This window comes from Mucor velutinosus (genome assembly GCF_035048745.1).
Source record: "Mucor velutinosus strain NIH1002 chromosome Unknown tig00001572, whole genome shotgun sequence".
NCBI classification, from domain to species: Eukaryota; Fungi; Mucoromycota; class Mucoromycetes; order Mucorales; family Mucoraceae; genus Mucor; species Mucor velutinosus.
This window is the reverse complement of record NW_027041898.1, coordinates 153,842-176,046: the sequence shown is the minus strand read 5'-3', so window position 1 is coordinate 176,046 and position 22,205 is coordinate 153,842. Positions and strand designations below refer to the sequence as shown.

At 39.0% G+C, this 22,205-nt stretch overlaps 4 protein-coding genes across 4 annotated transcripts; 2 read left to right on the top strand and 2 right to left on the bottom strand.

The window, feature by feature from the left end:
- Window positions 1-1,064: 1,064 nt before the first annotated feature.
- On the bottom strand, window positions 1,065-3,542 carry ATC70_013098 (uncharacterized protein; the record flags this gene model as incomplete). The annotated part of the gene is made up of 8 exons (XM_064832264.1): window positions 1,065-1,423; window positions 1,501-1,637; window positions 1,696-1,945; window positions 2,002-2,063; window positions 2,131-2,417; window positions 2,471-2,745; window positions 2,804-3,211; window positions 3,272-3,542. 8 exons carry the CDS (start codon window positions 3,540-3,542, stop codon window positions 1,065-1,067), a joined length of 2,049 nt encoding a protein of 682 aa, XP_064687819.1.
- Window positions 3,543-11,343: 7,801 nt separating this feature from the next.
- ATC70_013097 (uncharacterized protein) lies at window positions 11,344-12,406 on the bottom strand (the record flags this gene model as incomplete). The annotated part of the gene is made up of 5 exons (XM_064832263.1): window positions 11,344-11,739; window positions 11,792-11,848; window positions 11,915-12,024; window positions 12,084-12,144; window positions 12,200-12,406. 5 exons carry the CDS (start codon window positions 12,404-12,406, stop codon window positions 11,344-11,346), a joined length of 831 nt encoding a protein of 276 aa, XP_064687818.1.
- A 1,204-nt stretch (window positions 12,407-13,610) lies between these two features.
- Window positions 13,611-16,491, top strand: ATC70_013096 (uncharacterized protein; the record flags this gene model as incomplete). Its single annotated transcript, XM_064832262.1, has 5 exons — window positions 13,611-14,007; window positions 14,068-14,176; window positions 14,240-14,351; window positions 14,413-14,661; window positions 14,725-16,491. 5 exons carry the CDS (start codon window positions 13,611-13,613, stop codon window positions 16,489-16,491), a joined length of 2,634 nt encoding a protein of 877 aa, XP_064687817.1.
- Window positions 16,492-17,157: 666 nt separating this feature from the next.
- ATC70_013095 (uncharacterized protein) lies at window positions 17,158-18,188 on the top strand (the record flags this gene model as incomplete). Its single annotated transcript, XM_064832261.1, has 2 exons — window positions 17,158-17,649; window positions 17,724-18,188. 2 exons carry the CDS (start codon window positions 17,158-17,160, stop codon window positions 18,186-18,188), a joined length of 957 nt encoding a protein of 318 aa, XP_064687816.1.
- Between the last annotated feature and the right edge of the window lie 4,017 nt (window positions 18,189-22,205).

Sequence of the window (22,205 nt, the reverse complement as noted above, 5' to 3'; positions counted from 1 at the left end):
AATATCAAACGATAATTGCAAATATAAACTTACTGGTGCTGCTACTAGAACAAATGAGCTTGCTGATGTGTGTGTCTTTTTTTTTTTTTTTTTTTTTTTTTTTTTTCTCCTTGATGATCAGCTATCAAAATTTTCCCGGGAAAAACTGCGTGGTAAATGCGTGATACTATTTTGACACTGTGTGGCGAGATTTGATGTTTGAATTGGTCAAGACTCTAATCTTTGATGCCCCCCTATATCGTATAGCCTTTTTTGGAATGGAATCTGATCGAGATTTCTTTGAGTGATGCTCTTGAAGAAATCCGGCATGTCAATCTCTCTCTCTCTGTGTGTGTGTGTGTGTGCCCCCCTTTTGGCCATCCTACCTCGATGGATTGCCCTAAATTTTCATGTCCATTCCTTCTTGAATCCATATATAAGATTTCACGCGAAAATAGCACCATGGTGGAATCACGAGGATGTTACAACAGGAGAATACACAAGAAAGATGATCATCGTGCAACAATAACACAAGGAGCAAACGAGAAATTTAGAAACAACCAAAGACAACGAAATTTGGCCCCGGTTCAATTTTCTCTCGCTTGACCTCCCACAACAGGTTAGATTTTGTGTTGCTTAGTGTGTGTGTGTGTCCCTTCACTTGATATCACCCCTCCTTTCTTTTGCTATCACTATTGTCCAGATTGTTCACGGGGTGTTTGTTGTTATTCCTTTCTCGAGCCAAGGCAAGTGCTACTCTCACTTGATGAAACATGTATAGTATGACATGCCGAGAAAATATATAGTATACGTGCCACCTACATTTAAATTTTAGCTGCAGATGTTCCATTCTGTGAGAAAACGCCAGCACTGCACATATCATATCAACAGATATGCCGACCTTTTTTTTTCAATTCGAGCTGCTTCATTCTATACTCTCAAGAGATGTACAAGCTGATTTGTCCTATACATACAAGAAATGTTGAGGAGTGCATACCATTGCGGTTCCTTCTACAGTGTAATATTTACGGACGACATGTTGATTTATTTGTCATGTATCAATGCAATATAATGTATTGTTCTATTTAATCTTTTGTAATGTGATACACATCTTCAATTCGGATGGAAGGAATTGCAAGAGGATCTTCATCAATGTTGGTAGCAGCACTAAAACTGCTTGATCGACTACTGCCGCCTAGTAATGTGGGTGTTGTAGCACCGCTTCTTGTAAAGTAATGACCAATCCCCAGGAATCCAGGATTCTCGTCCGAGTTGGCTTTGTTGTAGCTCCAATTGAACAAATGATGATCATGCAAAGTGTCCAGCACCTTGTTTTGATGGAATATGGTTGGTATCTTGACATTGGTAAGGTTGAAGCTACTGGAACTGGAGCTACGGCTTGCAACAGGCGTGGGTGCGACTTTCATCTTGCTAATGTAGTCAGCTGTAGTGTGGTAGCGAGAGAAACAGTTTGATTAGAATCAAAGCCTTCTTTGATAGCGTGCCCAATAGAAAACTTACCATCAAAATCAGGGAATGCTTTAGGTCCATATTCATTGATCAAGTTTGTGATATTGACAGATAAAATCTCTCTGTTTTGTCGCAAAGTTTCTGCACCTGAAGGGTCTAATACAGACACAATCATTGGCTTCAAAGACCTGGGTCAAACTATTTAGCATATGTATTTCTCGTGATATGCTCAAGAATCCTCCTTACTTTGCAATATCTAACCCAATTTCACCAAACTGAAGAGATGCCAGTGTAACGGCAGCAATACTGAACCATGTAGCGATGGCAATACGAACCAGAGTCCCGATATCGTAGTGTGTCGTTTTAAATAACACCAAGAATACAACAAAACTATAGAAAGAGTACAATGAAGGGACAAGAACAAGGCCAACAAGTAATTTCCATGTAGCGAGAACATCACGACCAGCAATTTTGACTGAAGAGCCTTTTAAGGCAGCTATCAAGGTGTGTCAGCTTGTTGAGGTTTTTTCATTTACATGATAAAAGACTCACCATCTGCTTTCTTTTGACTAATAATTCTTGCAATAACAATGACAGGTAGATTGAGAATAGCTCTAATATTGAAAGCATGTAAGCATTCATCATCAAGTACTGCAGCAGCGCTTCAGATCCACTTCTTACCCCGGAAAGTCCAATAGTGCTAACAATGACATGATAATAAACCTTTTGAAAATAAGGTACACTGTATGCTTCCCTCCCAACTTTGTCTTTTGAACCTGATGATCACGAATGCCATGGTACTTGAGCAACTGGTTGTAAGCAAGCACACGCTGCTCCAATTCTTTAACCTTGGGTTCATCTTTAAACATGTTGTACCCTATGAGGAAGCGTCTGTTTAAATCAACCACTTGAGAAATGTGTAGTTTGCGATTAGCAGGCTTGTAGAGTCTTCTTGCTGCTTGGATCAACTATGAAATATGTATCAGCTCTACCCAATCCATTGTTCGATATCTATACCCACCATCAATGTCTCGTAGCTTTCAGCATTCAATGTGACAGATTTCAATGAATCGTAAATTTTACCCAGCAAGGTGCCACATGCTAATCGTTTCTCCTCACCGCCGTTTTTGAACATCTCTACGTAGCGTTCAGAGATAGTCAAAGGTTCACCAAACTCAATGACTGCTCTCGATCTAAATCTATGCGCATGGAAGTAATTCAAACCAACAGGCACAATCTTGACATCCAGGCCAGGATATTGTGCCATGGCACCCAAAGCCATCAAGGTGACACCAGCTGTTATCGTGGCCAGATCAGTCCTATAATCTCTTGTAGTCTTGAATGCTACTCTTACCTTTCAAAGGCAACATTTCCACTCGGTCATGACTACCGCCCTCAGGAAAAATAGTGATACAACCACCTCGATTCAATTCTTCGTGCACTGCTTTGAAGACAGACGATTGCTCCACATGAGGAATACACTTGTACTTGAATTGTTCATTCTCCAGAGAAATAGTGCTTTTAAACGGGTGCTTTATAACGAGTTCTGTATCTGAAATGACTTGCACGACTTCAGCTTTACATCCTTCTGTATGAGGTCCTACTAGCACAAGCGTATCTTTTGGAAATAATTGCTTTGTAAATTCGGTTTTTGTGCCCAAAATGTATGTTTGCTGCCCTCCTCCTCCTTCTTCTTTTGAGTCAGAAACAGAGACTGTGCCTTTTCCTCTGGTTGCTAGATCTTGAGGGCGAATGACAGGAACTATCAATGTATGAATAAAAAAAGCCATCTAACGGACCATCCATATAGGAAATGACTTACTAGCATTCAGCATGCGTGCAAATGTGCCAACACCTCTTTGATGCATTGATTTCTCTGCAATCAGCATGGATGTTCTTCTTCCACACTCTTTCATTACCAGTAAAGGGTCCACAAATTGATTTGCATGAGGAGCTACTACAAAGATAACTGGGCCTTCTTTAGGTATACGATGTGAGCCTCTGGGACGCACTTCTCTAAAGAAAATGTAGACCAAAAAGCTGAGTAGACATACGGTCAGGTCGTATGATAAATAGGATAGTTCTGTAAACATAATGATAGAACGTAATGAAGAAAAAATTAATTACAAACGGCCATTTATATATATATTTGTAGAACGAGAGCATTGGCCATGAAATATAGAATTGGAGCATGTCTATAGAATATTATTATTGTATCACCATGAAGCTTCAAATTACTAGCTTTCACATGTTAATCTATATATAAAGCTTTTGTAGGATGATGAATATTGCAAGAGATAGAAAAGCTTGATATCAACCTGTATTCAATTGAATCGATGCAACTCTATTAACCTCTTTGATTTAAAGTTCTGGGACATTGGGACATGTCTTGTGGAGTCAAAACGTTTACACCGCAAACAAAACTACGCTTTATATCATGAGCATGATTTTATGATAAATCTGATAGAATTTGGAAATTGAAATCATGTTGAGCCATGCTTTTGGTATGACTTTGAAGAGAATGTTTATCATCTCTTTGGATTTATAATTTGAAATGAATCAGAGCAAACTGTCATGTGTTGATGAATTATGGAGAACGTCGCTATTATTATTTACCATCATGTTATCCTTCCACTACATTTTAAAAGTTGCTCCCACTTGGGCTCTGCCCTCTGGTTGCTTTCAAAACTCGATTCGTAAAAGCTTCTCTCAAAATACCATGATATGCAATCAAGCACAATTTGGAAGAAACGAATTAGTGGCACTTTGCCTAAAACAGGCTGCGGGGGGCCAGGGATCACCCATTTGAATTGTGCTCTTATTAAGTGTATGATTGATCGGAAAAGCTCAATACTAGATGGTAATAAGCGACTGAATATGCCTTGGTAAATTGTAAAGTATGTTTTTGGACTATCTCTGTATATATTGCGACGATCATTCTGAAATCCATATGAAAAAAAGATTTTGTGTATTCTAATGTTCATGTTGATTGTGTGAGTTAAACTAATAATCTGCTTATAATTTTCTTTGACAAGAAATTGCTTCAGTGCATGTTCTGCTTCCTTGCTGACGAACAGCATGGCAAGCTTTCGGTGGTGGATTTGGAAGATTTTTGCCAGTTTTTCTTCTAAATGGCTTTAAAGGCAGCCTGAGCAATACACATTGTCGATGAAATTTACACCACGTTTTACAGGCACTACAGAGAGTGAATAAAGGCCAAAAAAAAAAAAAAAAAAAAAAAAGTCGTTTGAACGAGAGGTACCCTCTATGGTTTCTGCAATGCTGGAAACTACTCATCCCTTACAGCATTCGATGGGTTATTTTGTGGGCACAAGGGCATTCTTTGTTGACTGAAATCAAGTGGTATGCGTCTCATTCCTTATATGAAAAATGCTTCTAGGCCGCTGCGTAAATAACTTTGCCTTCCTCTTCCGCTGGTTGCGTAGATAGGAACTTGTATTTTCCCTCTCTTTGGAAATGCTCCTTCTGCGTATACGAAATTTACAGACGAATTGCAAATGCTTCGATATATGATTGCTATCACTATCTTTCGCTGTGATCCAACCAGTCTATAAAAACAAGGCACGCAATAGGTTTGTGTTCCAGTCAGCGGATGGGGGGGGGCGATACAACTATGATTTGACATGACTTCGTGAGAGGCTCAAATTGCTGGCAGTTATCATTTTCAGGCCCTTGAAGCATTCCAAGAAAGAAGCTAGGATCTTCCTCCCAGTTGCAGATAACTGTGCTCTATCTTTTGAATGTAATTCGACATATTTGAAAAAGATGCGTTTGACAAATAATCCCAAATCTTTGTCCATTGCATCTATACGTTTCATCTAACAAATGTCAAGTTAGAAAATGTATACATGTCGAATATGTTAATCCAAGCAATGTCTCTGCCCAGCGCTCTGGCGATCGCACATTAACAGAACTGCCAGCTATTTCAATCCATCCACCAATGTAGACGCCTGTCGAAAGTTAGATTACAATATACGCTTAATCGACAACGTTGACTTGCAAAAATGTCCTTATTATGTGTCAAATATAACAGCAGTGTAGTATTTGTATTGATAAGGGGAGTATTGGTTTGCCAGCGAGCAGCCAATATCGGTTGATTCTCCGCTCAACGGTTTGTCCTGATTTGTTTATTTTCAAACATTTTGGATTTGATTCGACCTATTCTGCAAGATTTAGATCAGTCTCCATAATTAGTCCCCCCAATATATATCCAGTCTTTTTTCCTCTCCCATCTAATAGGCGTACGTAAAAGGACTTTAAATAAAGCAATACAATTGCCCTACAAAAAAAAAATATTCTGCAAGATTCGACTATAAAAATCGCGATGCTCAACGATGCTTTTTAATGCGCCCCTGGTGGTAGGGCGAAGTGGTAAAACTCCCGTATGCCAACGGGAGGATCCCGGTTCAAATCCTGGTGAACGCAAGTTGTTTGATTTTTTTGGCGTAGTACTGATGTCCTCGTTTGGTGTTTTGTGCTCTTATCCATTATCTATATTTTGACGATTTCCGCAAGACTGTATTGGCTCTAGGTGTCGCACCTTATTAGTAGTAGATTTCTTTCCCAACTTAATTCAAAAAATATCTTATTCCCCTTCTTTGCAGACATTGGGTCCACCAACAGTCTTTTCTTTCCCTCAGCATGACATTTTAAGGACTTTAAATAAAACTTGGAGCTCGACTCCCCTACAAAAAAATGCTTTTTAATGCATTTCTGCAGTACGTTTCAAGGCGCATCCAATGATGCTATTTATACCAAGTGTTTTGAACAAATTTATTGAGCAATTTTGGAAAAAATGAAATGAGGTTTTTGGCCAAAATATCGAAATTTTGCATATGAAAACCTCATGAAAGTGGTTTTAGAAGTTGTTTTGGATCGAGAGAAACATTTTGATTCAATACATACCATAGTAAAAGTCTTCATTTTTGGTGTCAAAAACGCGATTGTTTGATTTTTGATGGAAATCATGAGGTATCCCTCATGCTTTTTGGTCGATTTTTGGTCATGTTTTTTTTGGTCCCAAAAAAGTGGAGCAAATGTGTCTGTAAGCAACTGCTAGCTAAAAGCAGTTGTTTAGTGCTATTCTGGCGGTTTAAAACAAATTATAACGCGAGAAATCACTACTCGAATGCACCCAGATTTTACTGTGCTTTGCATACTTTTAGGTAATAAGAGGTCGTGTAAGTATGCTGTATGCCCGTATAATTCTTTTTTTTTTCCATTGCTACAGACGTAGAGCACCTTAGAAGAGTTCAATCAGTAATTGCAGATGCTCTTTAAAGAATTTCCAGATGATATCCGAGTGTCAGAAAATGAAATTTTGGTATAATAGTGCGTATATTTGCTACTCAAGACACACCATTCACTGACACATCATTTGATAGCAATACATGCCCTTGATTCATCCTCAAATAGCGCATGGCATAGCCAGATAGCTTCCCTGAATTTCACAGATTTCTCTAATGTGATTCTCCTGTCAGTATCTGCATGACGCCGGAACACCATTTAACAAGTATCAAAATCAGTTCATCTAGTATTGCTACTTTAGAGTAGATAAATCGAACAGGTACTTTTGCAAAAAAAAAAAAAAAAAAAAAAAAAAAAAAAAGGCGGCCTACTATGACTAGAAATCCATCGACATACATGAACGGCTTCATCTTAAGAGGTAATGCATATAATATCTTGAACATCATATATTCGGCTACATTAAATAAAGGTGCACTTTGCTTTGCTGTGCATATGTGAGCCAACTCGAAACATTAAACTACATTTGCCTACCATCAGCTTCGTCAGCTCTCTCATGTGCTTGGTTTGTGCCTTGAAAAATCCATCGGTTTTGATTCGCAGATCTCTAGGGTGATCATCCCATTACTACTTGCTGCTAATCGGGACCTTGATCGATGTATAGACTGTTTAACATCCAACAAACGGTTAGAAGCAGTCTGACAGTGGCTTGTTTAAAAAATATTTTTCAAACGGTTATAAAAAGCCAGTGGAAGTTAGCAAGTGTATTGATTCTTTACATATTAACACCTGCCTCTATCCTGTGGTCTTTCCTTATAGACAAAACTGTGGATTGTGCCCTTCGGGAAAGGTAGGATAGATATACGTGGTTATGTCTATTCTTGCAGAAGCATATTCTCGGTTTATGTTTTAGCAATTGGATTAACCTACATACATCTCTTATGATTATTAAACTTTGAAATTATAAATGAAAAAAAAAATTCATCCCAAAATGCAATCAAAGGGCTACACCCCATGTATACACTGTATCTTTCTGTCTATTTGGACGTGAGATAATATACAAAAGATGCTTCTGTTATTGTATTTTGTGATCAATTACGTAGATTTGGTCTTTATTTCGTGAAATAAACAAACATTAGACATACCATATAGATAATATACACGGAATCAATCCTTGAAATCTTATACTCTCTCACAAATATAGTACTGACATGTCTGCTTTATTGTTTCTACAGTAAATTTCACTATTGCAATACTTAAAATCACCAATCAAACTTTTAGTGCCGCATCAACTGATCCCAGAGTCAACAGCTGCAAAACAAAAGGCTGTCAGCAACGATGCTATTAAAACTGACAGCACTGTTTCGAAGACGGCATGCGAGCATCGTCTTGGCCTCTCCTTGACTATGAGCTCTACCATTGACATTTATAACAAACAGGGTCGGGACGAGACCAAGTCCAGGGACGGTTGTCGTAGACAGACAGCTCAGCTTCTAGTTTTCTGCAGGATTGCCTAGGAGAGGACTATGTTCAAGCCTAACAGGGCCTCCAGCAGAAAATGGTAGAAGCATTTTCCGTTTAGATAGCATTGCAAAGAATACATCGACATTTGTATGAAAATATCTAATTCACTTTGGAGATTGCACAGCCGTTGGTTGAGAAAAGATGCGATGAAGATGCCCTCACCGTACAAGAAGAGTATACGCCAACAAGCTCACAGCAGCAGCATAAACTACAACATCTTTTCATACTTGACGTCTTTACTAAATTTCTCCTTTCTCTCCTTTTAAATTTAAATTTATTTATTTTTCGAAATTGAAGTGAATAAACTGTATATTTGTACAAGGAAGGTCAAGATAACCATTGGTTATAAGCTTTTAGTAGTGTACGTTGATTTGTACCTCTTCCACCTTGCACATCTCGTTCCATGACAAATATCGCATCCTGCACTGTCACTTTTCTATCCGCTTTATCCTTGATCAACAGTGGTTTCTTTGACTTTATCGAGTACCAGCCCTTTTTCGTAATAGTAGGATCGTGTTGTCCCTCCTCCTCGTCTTCTTCATCTATAGGGTCGAGATCCAATTCAGTTTGCCTTGACACATGCTCAATGGCTTCCAGTTGTAACTTGACATTTTGCTTGACTTGTATCTTGAAGAGCGGATGTCCATCTTGGGTTAATGGTGGCTTCTGAAACGGGTCAAATGTACGGTGCTTTGATGCTGATACCATGGATTCCAGCATTGTGCGAATTCTATCTTGTGTAGCTAATGCCATATAGGATACAAAATCACTGTCGATTTTCTTGATATTTACACATTTGGCTAACATATGAATGATCAGACCTCAATCCTCTTGTCTCGCACATAAAAAAAAAAAAAAAACTTACCATATTTTAATATTTGTTTCGTCAATAGTTCGGTGTTCATGAAATCTTGCACTTTTGATCTATCTACACCATCTGGTAATATACCTCCTGATCCATCACCATCCTTCATAAAATGCTCTGCTTCCTCTTTAAGATCCACGCCAGCATAACCCATCACATCGGTCAACGTGTCATAATCAATTCTATCGCCTCCACCGCCACCTCCTCCACTACTGCTTGTAGTCGTTGCTGCCGTTGTCATGGCGCTCGCTGTGGCTGCTGTTCCATTGGGCGCTGTAGGTTTACTAATAAACAGCGCTAATTAATTGCACACTTTCCTTCAACACACTAAATCAAACATTACCTCGTGGATTGTGGTGTATTAGCTTTAGAAGGTATCTGCAATCCAGGTGTACCAGGCACAGCAGGCGTTTTGAATACAGGTGTAGATGTAGCTTGGCTGGTAGTAGCAGGAGCAGCAGCAGTGATGTTGACGGTAGGTGTTTGTGCCGTGGCAGGTGATGGTGTTACTGGCTGATGTGATTGCTGTGGTTGTATCTGTGGCTGTAATGGAGAAGCTTGCTGCTGCTGCTGCTGCTGTTGTTGTTGTTGTTGCTGTAATTGTAACTGTTGTTGCTGTAACAATTGCATCTGATGTTGTTGTTGCAACTGCATTTGTAGCTGTTGCAATTGCTGTTGCTGCTGTAATGTTTGAGGAGGGTGGAATTGCGGTGGTAAAGCGTTAGTTGGTATATGCTCAGTTTTCGCTCGTTTCAGCTGAGGTGTGCTATAGTTGCGTATATGTCAATATCTCCACTTTATTCACCACTCACGAGGCACGTTACTTACACGATGCCGGACATGGATCTCTGAGCATCCTCCTGCCTCAACTGCTGACTAGATAATGCCCTCTTCCTATGCTCGTCCTCTTGATTTGCACTGTTGGCAGGTGAAGGCGATGCTGCTGGTTTCTGAGAAGCAGGCTTATTTTTCAAATCCTCCAACTGCTGGTATTGCTGCTGCCCTAATAGTAATTTGGCTTTTGACAGGAACTGGTTGGCAGACACTGCGCTTGTTTGTAATTCTCTAAACAACTGGATGAACTTTTCTTTTCGATCCGGTGGTAACTGTGCTGTTATGTTATCTAGTAAGGTAGTAGATGATGCTACAAAAGATCATTAGTCAAACAAGGCCACGCTCTCCAAATGTAAAATAGTTACGCTGCTGTTGTGGCTGTGATGTAGGCTGCGAGGATTGACGAGATACAGGTTGTGGTAGTATTGGTTGCGAAGTAGTAGTCGTATTCGATGAGGTATTAGGCGATGGTTGAATGACTGGCGTATAATTCGCTGTAGATGGCGCTGTTGTTGTAGTAGTACTAGTGGAGGAGGGGGTAGACACTGCTACTGCTGCTGTTGCTATGGTTGCATTTGTTGGCATGATGGTTGAAGCAGTGCTGTTTGCTCTCACAGGCACAGGAGGAGATGGTGTCATTGATTGCTGTGGAGAGGATTGAAGAAATGATGATGAAGCACCGGGCCTGTCCCAGATAGTTGACATGTTTCCCTGCAGAAGAGACGCGTCCGAATTTGTGCCTTGCACGGATAGCAGATCGTCTGTTTCATTAGTGTTGAATAAATCCTGCAATTCGGCTGGTAAATGGGCGTACGATGGTGCGATGTGTTCATCGTTATTGTTGTTGCTTAGCGTCTGTACAATCGATTGAAAGGAAGAGTCATTGACATCGTGATTATTGCTAAGAATGTCATTAATAGAAAAGTTTAAATCTTGATGCACTAATTGAGCCTGCTGTTGCTGTTGAGGCGGTGTTTCTTGGGATGTTGCATTAGGTTCATTCGTTCCTTCACCGTCTACTGACATTATATAATACACAGAAAAAAGAGAGATGCTCCGTTTCTTTTCTGTTGTGTGTTGAGTGGGTTAGAAGGATGGTTTGAAAGAAAGATGGAAAATTTGCAAAAAAAAACATTTGTGAAAACCTGTGCTAGAATCGCGGTACTTCAACAGGCTTGTCACGTCACTTTGATGTATCAATATATAGCCATCATTTGGACTCTCTTCATTCATCTAGCAACGATAGTTACAAGGCCTGATAAATGACAGCATCTCAGCAACCCACTTGACCATAGAAGCGATATAAATGCCTTTTATTCACAACATGTCATGTAATCCATTACATTTATAAACACACATTCTATCGCAAATCAGCCACCAACATGAGAAACGATGATATATATTCATTATTGCTTTTTAGCAGGTGGTCTTGCTGGAGATGATGATCTCGATCGACGTCCAATCTTGTCAAACACAGATAACCGCTGCACCTTCTTCTCCACATTGCCTACGTCGTCCTCATCTGAACTACTATCTGAAGAATCAGAACCCTTTGAATTCAAACTGGATATACTCGAATGGCTGTTGATACGAAACATGCCGCTAAGACGGTTGGCTTTCTTGGCCGCTTTTTCGGCCTTTTTTTGTTGTTGTTTCTTGACCTTGTTCTCAGGTCGAACCACAACGACTGGTACAGGCGAATGTTGCAAACAGTATTTGGATACACTGTTCATAAACATCCCCTTTAATTCAGACATGCCTCGCGTACCTACAATCAGCATCGAGGGTTGATAGACAGAAATCTGATAGTATGTTGAGTTGAAAAGCTGGCAAATGATCCTTATGATTGCTTACCATTTGTTGAATGGTTTCTTGAACTTTTCCAATGACGAACTCAATCACTGCACTGATCTAGAGCCATCCATAGTCGACGCATAAGATCTCTACTCCTCGTTTGCTTATTTTTGGCATAGTTACCTTTAATTCTTGACTTCCAGCGGCCATGATTCTGTTCATCACGATAGTGGCTCTCTCTTTAGATGCTAATTCCTCGTGTCTCAACATGGATTTCAGGTTGGGTCTGTTCTCTGCCATATCAAACGTATCAATATCTACAACACTACAAAAGACGTGTTATCCATCTCACCACTCATGTCTACCGTGAGAACACGGAGGACGATAACTTCATCGCCATCATCAATCACATTCTATCAATAGATACCATATTAATCCCAGTTGGCTGATGTATATACAGTAGTCTACCTCAATAGCCCAATCAAGCGCATAGTCGCTGTAATTTTCAAGGTCGGTAGCAACGAGGAAGGTTCTGCTTCGTCGAGTACGTTGATACCCTTGTGTTTTGCCTCGAAGCGTGAAAGAATAATCAGGCTGATCTTGGTCTGTCATTGTATCAAAAGAGACACCACGTACATAGTTTTCTTGTTGCTGCAGTACTGGGATGGTTGCCATTTTTTAAAGTTTGTATATTGTGGAGAAGAAAAAGCGAAATCCTGGGATAAATTTCATCTTTCCAGCTATTCTCGGTCCATGCATTGTGTAACATGATTTCAAGCTAAATCCTCCACACATCATCATTCATTACGATAGGCTAACATGTATGATACAATGCTGGATTCCTTTTACTCATAGATCTAAAAAGTATAGTACATATTACCATGTCTACAAGAACAATAAGATGATTTGTTTGACAGCTGGGTTCAAATCACCATGGCAACGGCTGATGTTGTTCAGGGGCAACAGATCAGATTGAGTTAGATGTTACTGTTGAATGTAAATCATGTGTGAATACATGTTTATAAAGTAATAATAGAATACCCTCTTCGGATTAATAAAATTTGCAAAGCAGCATTCAGTAGATCAACGATACATTGGTCTGCTTAGCAGTTCAATGTAAGTGTTGTCGCTAAATTTCAAGTACCCTGCAGACATCGTTTACTTTAGTTTAGTTGATTTGTAAATCCTCATTGAAATTGTTATAAAGACACAAATTGATATGAAACAATTATAGCAACGTTAATGAAAGAGACTGATGCTAATATGTGCTTTGTATTGTTGAGATGTTGCCAATTTGCGATGTTAATTAATCAAAAAACTAGTGCGTAATTTACCTGCAATTTGCCATGGTGCCATGATGCTACAACTCAATACAGCAAATTTCAAGACGCCTTAAAAAATGATTTCGTTCGAAAAAAAACACAAAATGCCATGTTGCTCCTTACTCTCAGGAGACATTCATGGATATTCTAGCCGCTCAAATCACACCCGCTTAGTATCGCATTTTACTTGCTTTCTTTGAAAACTGAGTGCATGATACTAAGCCTTTTCTACATTGTGTTCATGTATAAATGTAATTAAAATATCCAAAATGGACATAATAATTAAGCAAGGTGTGTTCAGTTGAATTAATAAATCTCGAGTAACTTGCAAGTTACACTGGAAACAATTGTCTTTTTTAGTTTTGGTAAAAATAACCTTAATGTGAGGGCAACACAGCGTGTATTTTATGAGCTTGCGCTGTGGTAGTTGGTACGACAAGCATTTAATTGATGCAAAATTAAGCTTCTATTTAAATCAAACGCTTTTTTTTTTGCTCTGTCTCTCTGTCTCTTCTTTTCTTTTCTCCTTTCTTGCTTTTCGTATAGTATTCATTCACATGTATCAATACAACAATCCACAGAATAACGGAAATGCAAGTCCATTGCCTTCAGCGAGGATGCCAACAAGACCTCGATTCAATACAGGCGAAGAGTATTCGATGCAGCAGACATCCTACAGTAGTAATGCTTCTACAGTGACTCCAGGATATAATTCAGCCAGTGATAACACATTGGGCTATTACGAGTCATCCATTCCAGGCAGTAACACTATGCAGCAACCTTTATTAGGCACACCAAATGGCAGTGCCATGTCTTCTTCCATCGGTGGTGCAAGTCCTGGAGGTGGTGGAGGAGGAGGAGCAAGATTTGGCTCGCCTCCTTCTAACATGATTGGTGGCGGACCTGGCGATTTTGGCATCGCTCCCAGAAGACAGCAGCGAAGATACAAAACAAGTATTGTATTGGGGGGCTATAGAAAACAACGTGCAAGTTACTAACATGACCTCTCTCAAGTTCGAAAGGTCAAATTGACGGGTGGTAATTTGATTTTGGATAACCCTGTGCCCAACAAGTATCTGCAACGAGTGAAACGAAAAGATCAAAATGAATTTACACACATGAGGTGGGTTTCAAGATTTCATCATCGACATGTTTGATCTGATCAAATTACTGCGTGTTTTTATAGATACATCGCTGCTACATGTGATCCAGCAGACTTTCAAAAGGACGGCTATACACTTCGACAAAACTTGATGCACAGAGAGACTGAATTGTTCATTGTCCTCACTATGTATAACGTGAGTACACTAGAGGAGGCGTATGTAACATGTCAACTTAATCGCAGAGATGTCCATATAGGAGGATGAAGTGCTATTCTGTAGAACCATGAACGGTGTCATGAAGAACATTTCTCATCTTTGTTCTCGTAACAGATCCAAGACATGGGGTCCTGAAGGATGGAAAAAGGTAGTTGTGTGTATTGTGTCTGATGGGCGTACAAAGATCCACCCACGCACGTTATCTGTGCTTGCAGCAATGGGTGTCTATCAAGACGGTTTAGCCAAGAACATTGTGGAGGGCAAGCCAGTAACTGCTCATATTTACGAGGTATGTATATGATATATAAAGTTTAATTGGTTTGTAACGTGGTACTAAAACATTATATAACAGCATACAACGCAGATATCTGTAGATTCCGAAATGAATTTCAGAGGAACAGAAAAGGGCGTGGTGCCAGTACAAGTCCTGTTCTGTCTCAAGGAAAAGAACCAAAAGAAGATTAATTCGCATCGTTGGTTCTTTCAAGCATTCGGCCCTTTATTGAGGCCAAATGTCTGTGTCTTGCTGGATGTGGGCACAAAACCTGGAGGAAGATCTATTTATAACCTATGGAAATCGTTTGATATTAACCGTAATGTCGCTGGTGCTTGTGGTGAAATTAAAGCCATGCTGGGTACGGCTGGTGTGCAACTGTTGAATCCCTTGGTGGCCTCTCAGAACTTTGAGTACAAAATGTCCAATATCCTTGATAAACCTTTGGAGTCCGTATTTGGTCATATTTCTGTGTTGCCTGGTGCCTTCTCAGCCTATCGATATACAGCTCTGCAAAATGACATGCATGGCGAGGGCCCACTTGAAAAGTACTTTTTGGGTGAAAAGATGCATGGTAGTGATGCCGATATCTTTACCGCCAACATGTATCTCGCTGAGGATCGTATCTTGTGTTATGAACTCGTGGCCAAGAAGAATGCTGCGTGGGTGCTTCATTATTGTTCTAATGCCTCTGGCGAAACAGATGTGCCTGACACTGTACCAGAATTCATCTCTCAGCGTCGTCGTTGGCTGAATGGTTCCTTCTTTGCCGGTTTATACTCGATGGTGCATTGGCGCAAGGTCTGGAGCTCAGATCACAACATTTTCCGTAAGCTTGTCTTTATGTTCAACGACTTGTATCAACTGTACAATCTCGTGTTCTCTTGGTTTGCGATCGGTAACTTTTATTTGGTATTCTACATCATGACCACCTCCATTACTCGTGTCCCCAATCCTCCCTACAGCGAGAATGCTGGCACCATCGTGCATACGGTACTCAATTATATCTACGTCTTGCTGCTGATCCTGCAATTTATCATTGCGATGGGTAATCGTCCTCAAGGTTTCAAGTGGGCTTACACGATGATCATTGTCTTTTTTGCGTTACTGATGGGATATGTCATGTTCTGTACCATCTGGATCACAGTGCGAGGTGTACAAGGCGCTGTTCAAGTGGCTGCAGCCGAAGCCGGTAAAGGTCTTAATGAGCAGGTTCTTGCGCTCATCAAGCAAAGCACGTTCCGAAATGTCATCATCTCCGTGTGTTCCACCTATCTCATGTACTTTGTCGCAAGTTTCTTGTTTTTGGATCCATGGCACATGTTTACCAGTCTTTTGCAATACATCTTCATGTCGCCTAGCTATATCAACGTGCTCAATATTTATGCATTCTGTAACACACACGATGTCTCTTGGGGTACCAAAGGTGATAACGGCGTCTCAACTGATTTAGGTGTCGTAAAAGGAAAAAAGACCAAAGATGGTGAGCATGAAGTCGAAGTGGCTGTGCCTACCGAGCAAAAGGATTTGAATGAGCAATACGATGAAGCCTGTCTTGATTTGAAAGCGGTGGTGATACCCGAAGTGACAAAACGTGATGCCAAAACTAAACAAGAAGATTACTATCGTTCATTTAGAACCAAGCTGGTTACTGTGTGGATCTTTACCAACATGGTGCTCGTTACCATTATCACCAACGGACAAGATGTCTTTAGCTGGTTTGGCAATTACAATGACAGAGCAACTGCTTATTTGGGTTTTATTCTGTGGTCTGTTGCTGGTCTATCTGCGGTGAGATTTGTTGGTGCATGTCTTTACTTGTTCCTCAAGATCTTTACAGGATAAGCATGTTCTTCCCTCCTTCCTTTTGATACATTAGTTTTTTTTTTTCCTTTATCACATACATATATAATAGCATATTTATAAGAAAGTAGATTCTTCAAGTCAAAATATCATTAAATTATTTCACTATCTCGAGCATTTAATCATGGCATTCTCGATCTGTTATTTGATTCAAGATCAGCTATATGGCAACTCGTGTTCAAAACAATTTCTGAACCCGGTACAACACACATTAGCCATATTGACAAGTGCAATCTAGATCTTCGGTATTGTTGAGGCAGTTACACCTAGTAGCTTGGCCCATGTGCTAAACTTGGTGGTAGATTTACCTTTCAAAAGGGGCCATCTTGTATCATACACTTTGCTATTCAAATCCAGTTGTCCAGGCAACGATATCTGAGATATTACCTCATTTTCTGTACGAGTCTTTGCTCTCATCATAAGCCTACACCATCTATTAGAAGATACCCCACCATAATAGGTATATTAAGCTTTTCTCACCTGGTTTGAAGCGGCATTCTTCTCCCAGTATCACTGACATTGACAGATCAAACGATGTTGCGTTACTTGTGACTCTACAGTGACCATCTTTACCCTAATTTTTTGAAAGAAAAAAGCTTTTCCCTAAATCTCAAGATTGCATTCTTTTTACAACCCACAATATATACAATGCCTGCTGCTGCTGCCAAAACAAAGAAGGATACCAAGGCACCTGCCAAGAAGGCTCCTGTTAAGAAGAGTGAAAAGGCAACCCCTGCCAAAAAAGAAACCGAAAGCTCAAAGAGAAAGCGTGTGTCATTCAAAGAAGAATCCTCTAACAAGAAGAAAGCAATCGGAAACAAGACAAAGAAGGTCGCTGTCAAGGAAGAGAAGCCAGTTGAACAAGAAGAGAGTGATGTTAGCGAAGACGAACAATCTGTAGAAAAGGTTGACGATGAGAAGGAGGTCGAGGAGGAAGATCTTACCGAAGAACAAGAGGAAGCTCTTAGAAAGGAGATTTTGGGTGATATGGCCAGCAGTGACGAGGACGAAGATTCTTCAGACGAGGAAGTGGATGCTATCGATAGCAACGAGAACATTGTAACCTTGGATGGAAAGAAGATGAAAGAAAGCATGACTGAGACCAAAAAGACATTTGACAAGAAATCAAAGGCTGCCAAGGTATGTTGATGTGTGTGTGTGTGTGTGGATGTTTTGATCTGAGGAACATGAATTGACATGTATAAATTGAATAGACTCCCAAGGTTGAGGAGAAGGGTGTTGTATATCTCGGTCGTATTCCCCACGGTTTCTATGAAAAGGAAATGAAAGGTTATTTCAGCCAATTTGGTGATATTTCCAGACTTCGTCTCTCACGTAACAAAAAGACTGGAAGATCAAAGCATTACGGTTTCATTGAATTTGAATCTGCTGATGTTGCTGAAATTGTTGCAGAGACCATGAACAACTACCTCTTATTTGAACACATGCTTCAATGTAAAGTGATTCCTGCTGAAAAGGTTCATGAAAATCTATTCGCTGGCGCCGACAAGGTGTACAAGCCTTTCAACACTGAGCTTCGCAACCGTCAAATCCACAACAAGAAGAAGACACCCGAGGAACTCGAACAAAAGTGCAAGGCTCTTAAGAAAACTGAACAAAGATTGCGCAAAGAGATCAAAGAAGCTGGCATCGATTACGATTTCCCCTCTTTCTCATAAATTTATACATACTTTTTATTGCTTACAACAACACACTCTCACTTGCTTTACTCATACACACGCCTCGATTTGATTTGACACAGTTTCAACTATCCATTGCTTTTATTTTTTTATTTTTTTTTTTTTTTTTTTGTTGAATAAAATTAGAACAGTTTTAAACATGATTATCTGTTTATCGCACAAAGTACCGTCTCCTCTATGAGATGTCCAGTTTGGAAATACGCATACTTTAGAGAGTCCAGAATAGCCAATACAGATTTAGTGTTTCTGAGTGCATGGATGGTTCTGGCACGTAAATGTAGCTGTTGATTGCACTTCAAACTTCTCGCACAAGATCCAAAACGGAACTGTCATTAAAACCCAAGATCGGACAGTACAGCTTTGAATCAGTAAAAAGTTCCAAATACATATGGTATTCTAGTTTTGCTGTTGAAACATCTGTCGTTGTTAGTTTTGATGTCAAAAATCAATTGCTGGTGATGAGTAAAGCTTTGCCTACGAAGCGTCAAGGGTCTCAGTGCAAGTAAGCGATCAGAAAGTGCTCAGGGCTCGAGAAGAACAGGAAGTATGTTGTTGGAAGGCAAACGAATGCCTGTCAAACGTATGCCTACAGAATAGTATGCTCTTTCATTGATCAAGACTAAACATATGTAGCTTGAGTGATTCTGATCTGTTCACAATTTAGGTAAGCCTTGGTCTAATTTCGAGTTCCTGATGTTGTAGTATATGATCCTTATTACTGTTAGGACAAGGAGAGGGGATTCGCAAGCGAACATTCGTGATGAAGAGCAATACAACTGATTTCAAACAGATGATTTCTGATTGAACACTTATCGGCAGCTCATTCGATGCGTCTTAAGCTTGAGTCTCGCTTTCTGACATCTCCCATCGATTCAGATATTAGATTATTTGTGCATCAGGTACTCAATACATACAGGAGTGGAGTAACTTCAGCAAAAAGGATACCTTATTAAACTGTAAATCAAAGTTCCATCTCATTCCATTGCTTAGTCTGCTCCGCAATACAGTCCAATATGACTTTGCTATACGTAAAATTGAAACTGACAGGCGACAGGGGCTATACCTTGGAATCTTCGCGCGCTCTCTTTTCTCTGTTGGGTTTTATTTCTCTTTTGATTTCTCTTTGAATTTCGCTTTGAAAGTAGCATATTCTTATAGCGATTTTATGCGGAGAAGACAATGGAGCAATTGGATTTTAGATAGGATACGTTGATGATGAGAAAGGAGAGATTTTTTGAAATTTGCAAAATTTGAGCAGATGCTACTAATAAAAGTCATTGAATTATTATATGAATGTTGATTGAATGTCTAGTAAGAGTTGTAGAGGGCACTTTGTTTGATTAGAGCGTGTTTTATTTGGGCTTGTTGAGAGCGATGTTGATGAGTAATGAGGAAAAATAGCCAAAATGATCAATTTTCAAAGGGCCATACCGCTGGACTTTACTAAGTGAACGAGAGCTTCAAGCTTAATAACTTTTGTCTCTTTTTCAATTCTCTATATGATGGTATAATTATTATAGATAAATAAATAAAAAGTTGAATATCCCCTGCTTGTAGCTCATAAAATATATGATTTTGAGCAAATTTATGAAGGGAACGTACACCTGGTACTTAAAACCATTATATTATAATGGATATAACGCAGCGCTATCGAATAGTCTTTTTCTTGTGCGAATTCAGTGAGTATTTGTCGAGATATGGTCAAAAAAAGAGTATCATGCAAAATCGGTTTTTTCTTAAAAATATGCCTGTGATAGCAAACGAAAAAATTGGGTGACCTTTTTTTGGTCAGGACAATATTGTCAATATTTCATGATAGAGTCATGCCAGAGCTTCCAGCAATAGCTCATTCGATAGGAAATTTTTTGGTTTACAATGTTTAATAATGCTTAACAAAATGTTTTGATGACAGATAGTGATTAACCTTTAGAAAACAGTCAAAAAATTGCAAAAACAATCGTACCAAATATCAGATGAAGAGTGTACACCAGGGACTTGATATAAATACCATTGTATTTTCCTTTAAATTCTCTACAAGTTTCATATAAGCTTGAAGGGGTAGTTATTATTAAGAAATGCGTATTTTTAAGGTCGATAGATTTCGGAATCCCATGTGCAGTGAAATCAGGTTTAATGGATTTCACAAAAAAAATAAAGCAAAGGTAAAATACAATAGAAATCAACTGTATTTTATTTTGTGTATAAAATGAACTGAAGATCCTCGAATTGAGTAAAAAAAAGAAGAGTATTTATACATTTGCATCTGGCTTGTAGGATTAGTGATGATAGAGAGCAATAGGTGCTGCTATTGCGATATCTGGCAAATGTTGTTGATGTTTGATTTAAAGTGGTAGTCAATGCAGGAGCACTGGCCATAAGGGTCGATTTGAGTAACCTTGATGGGCTTGGGTGAGCTATCGTCATAGCATGATTTAATGTAACCTTGATGGTTTAAAGTGTGATGTTTGTTATTGAAGCATGGAATCCTTTATCTGGGATATTGTGCAACTATGGCAGCAGGGCATAGTTGTCATATTTGAATATGCTTGTTATTGATTTAATTCTATTTGGATAAAGATACCATCACCTATTACGACCATCATGGGTGTGATTGAATACACTGTGATCAGGAGTGATTCATTCACACGATGTGCGATATAAGCGTGTATCTTTACTTTAGTATTTTTAAATGGGTTTTTGATGTACATTTGAGCGCTTTCATTAATAGATCCAAATAGCATGAATTTGAATGAGTGCTATTTGATGAACTTTGGTTTTCAATTAAGTTGCGTTTGGGTGGCTATTTCATTACACCATGGATCATCATTCAGAACAATAGAAATTGAAGCCCCGTTGAGCTTTTGCATGTGTACACCACACATGTATGTGTTGTGCCAGAAGGGCTACAACTGTCTATAAAGATTAAGGTATTCTTGATGGGTAGATATGCCTATGTTGTGCAACAACATGGACAAGCTATGATAATTGAAGTGCATCTCAGCTATCTAAATACTGAGGTTCACCAGATGTGATAAGCGTTGTACAAGATAAATTGCTACCTTGGCATTCAGAAATTAATATAAATAGAATAACTCTTGTTGTCCTCATCAATAAATCTTCAGTTTTTGTGTCTGATCTTATTCAAATAAGTCTTTTTTTGTTTTTATAATATCGAACATTTTTTATAAGCTACAAATAATAATCCTTTTATTCTTTGTGCTTAACAGTATGCATTTGACCGAGCATTTTAAAAATTAGAGCGTACGAAAAGGGCCATATTAACTTGTTGGTTTTAAGTTATCAATAGATACCTGACATGTTGAAGAATCTTGTTGTTAAGACTAGACAATTGTAGCTTGCTTTATTCAAGAAAAATAAGGTTTGCAATTTAAAGTATGTATATTCCCCCGCTTAAAAATAGCATCTCCAATGTTGATTATCTCATGAACTATTTCTTTCGAGAATTGCTCATATAGATATCTAGAAAAGAATTTTTGTTTTTTGTGGTGTATTTTTCACTCCAATGTCTTGCCACTGATGCGTAATACCTAATTGTTGAGAAATTTGTAATTGTATGATCTTCATTAATTTCAGACAGATGTAACCGGGAGAGGTCATCCAACTAGTAATTTGTTGCAGCGCTTTGTCTAGATTGACAGTCTTGAGTCAGAAAATTTTCAAGATGACTTGAAACAGCCCTAACTAGAAGGGTTTAAGGTACACTTGCTGCACATTTCACATAAAAACTGTGAACTCCAATTAGTTACAAGTAAACAAAAGCAATGAATCAATAGATGAGTAGTTGTAAAAGACTGTATTATCTAAGATCGCTTGGTTATACCTTGCTTCTTCATTGTAGTGTGGTAAAGGTTTAAAAGATGTGCTGCTACTTAAATCTAAAAATATAACAAAGTATACTTTGCTCGGACTCGTCAACCATTCTCCTAATATCTACTATTGTAGAAAGCAGACTTCTTAATAACACTGGCTAATATT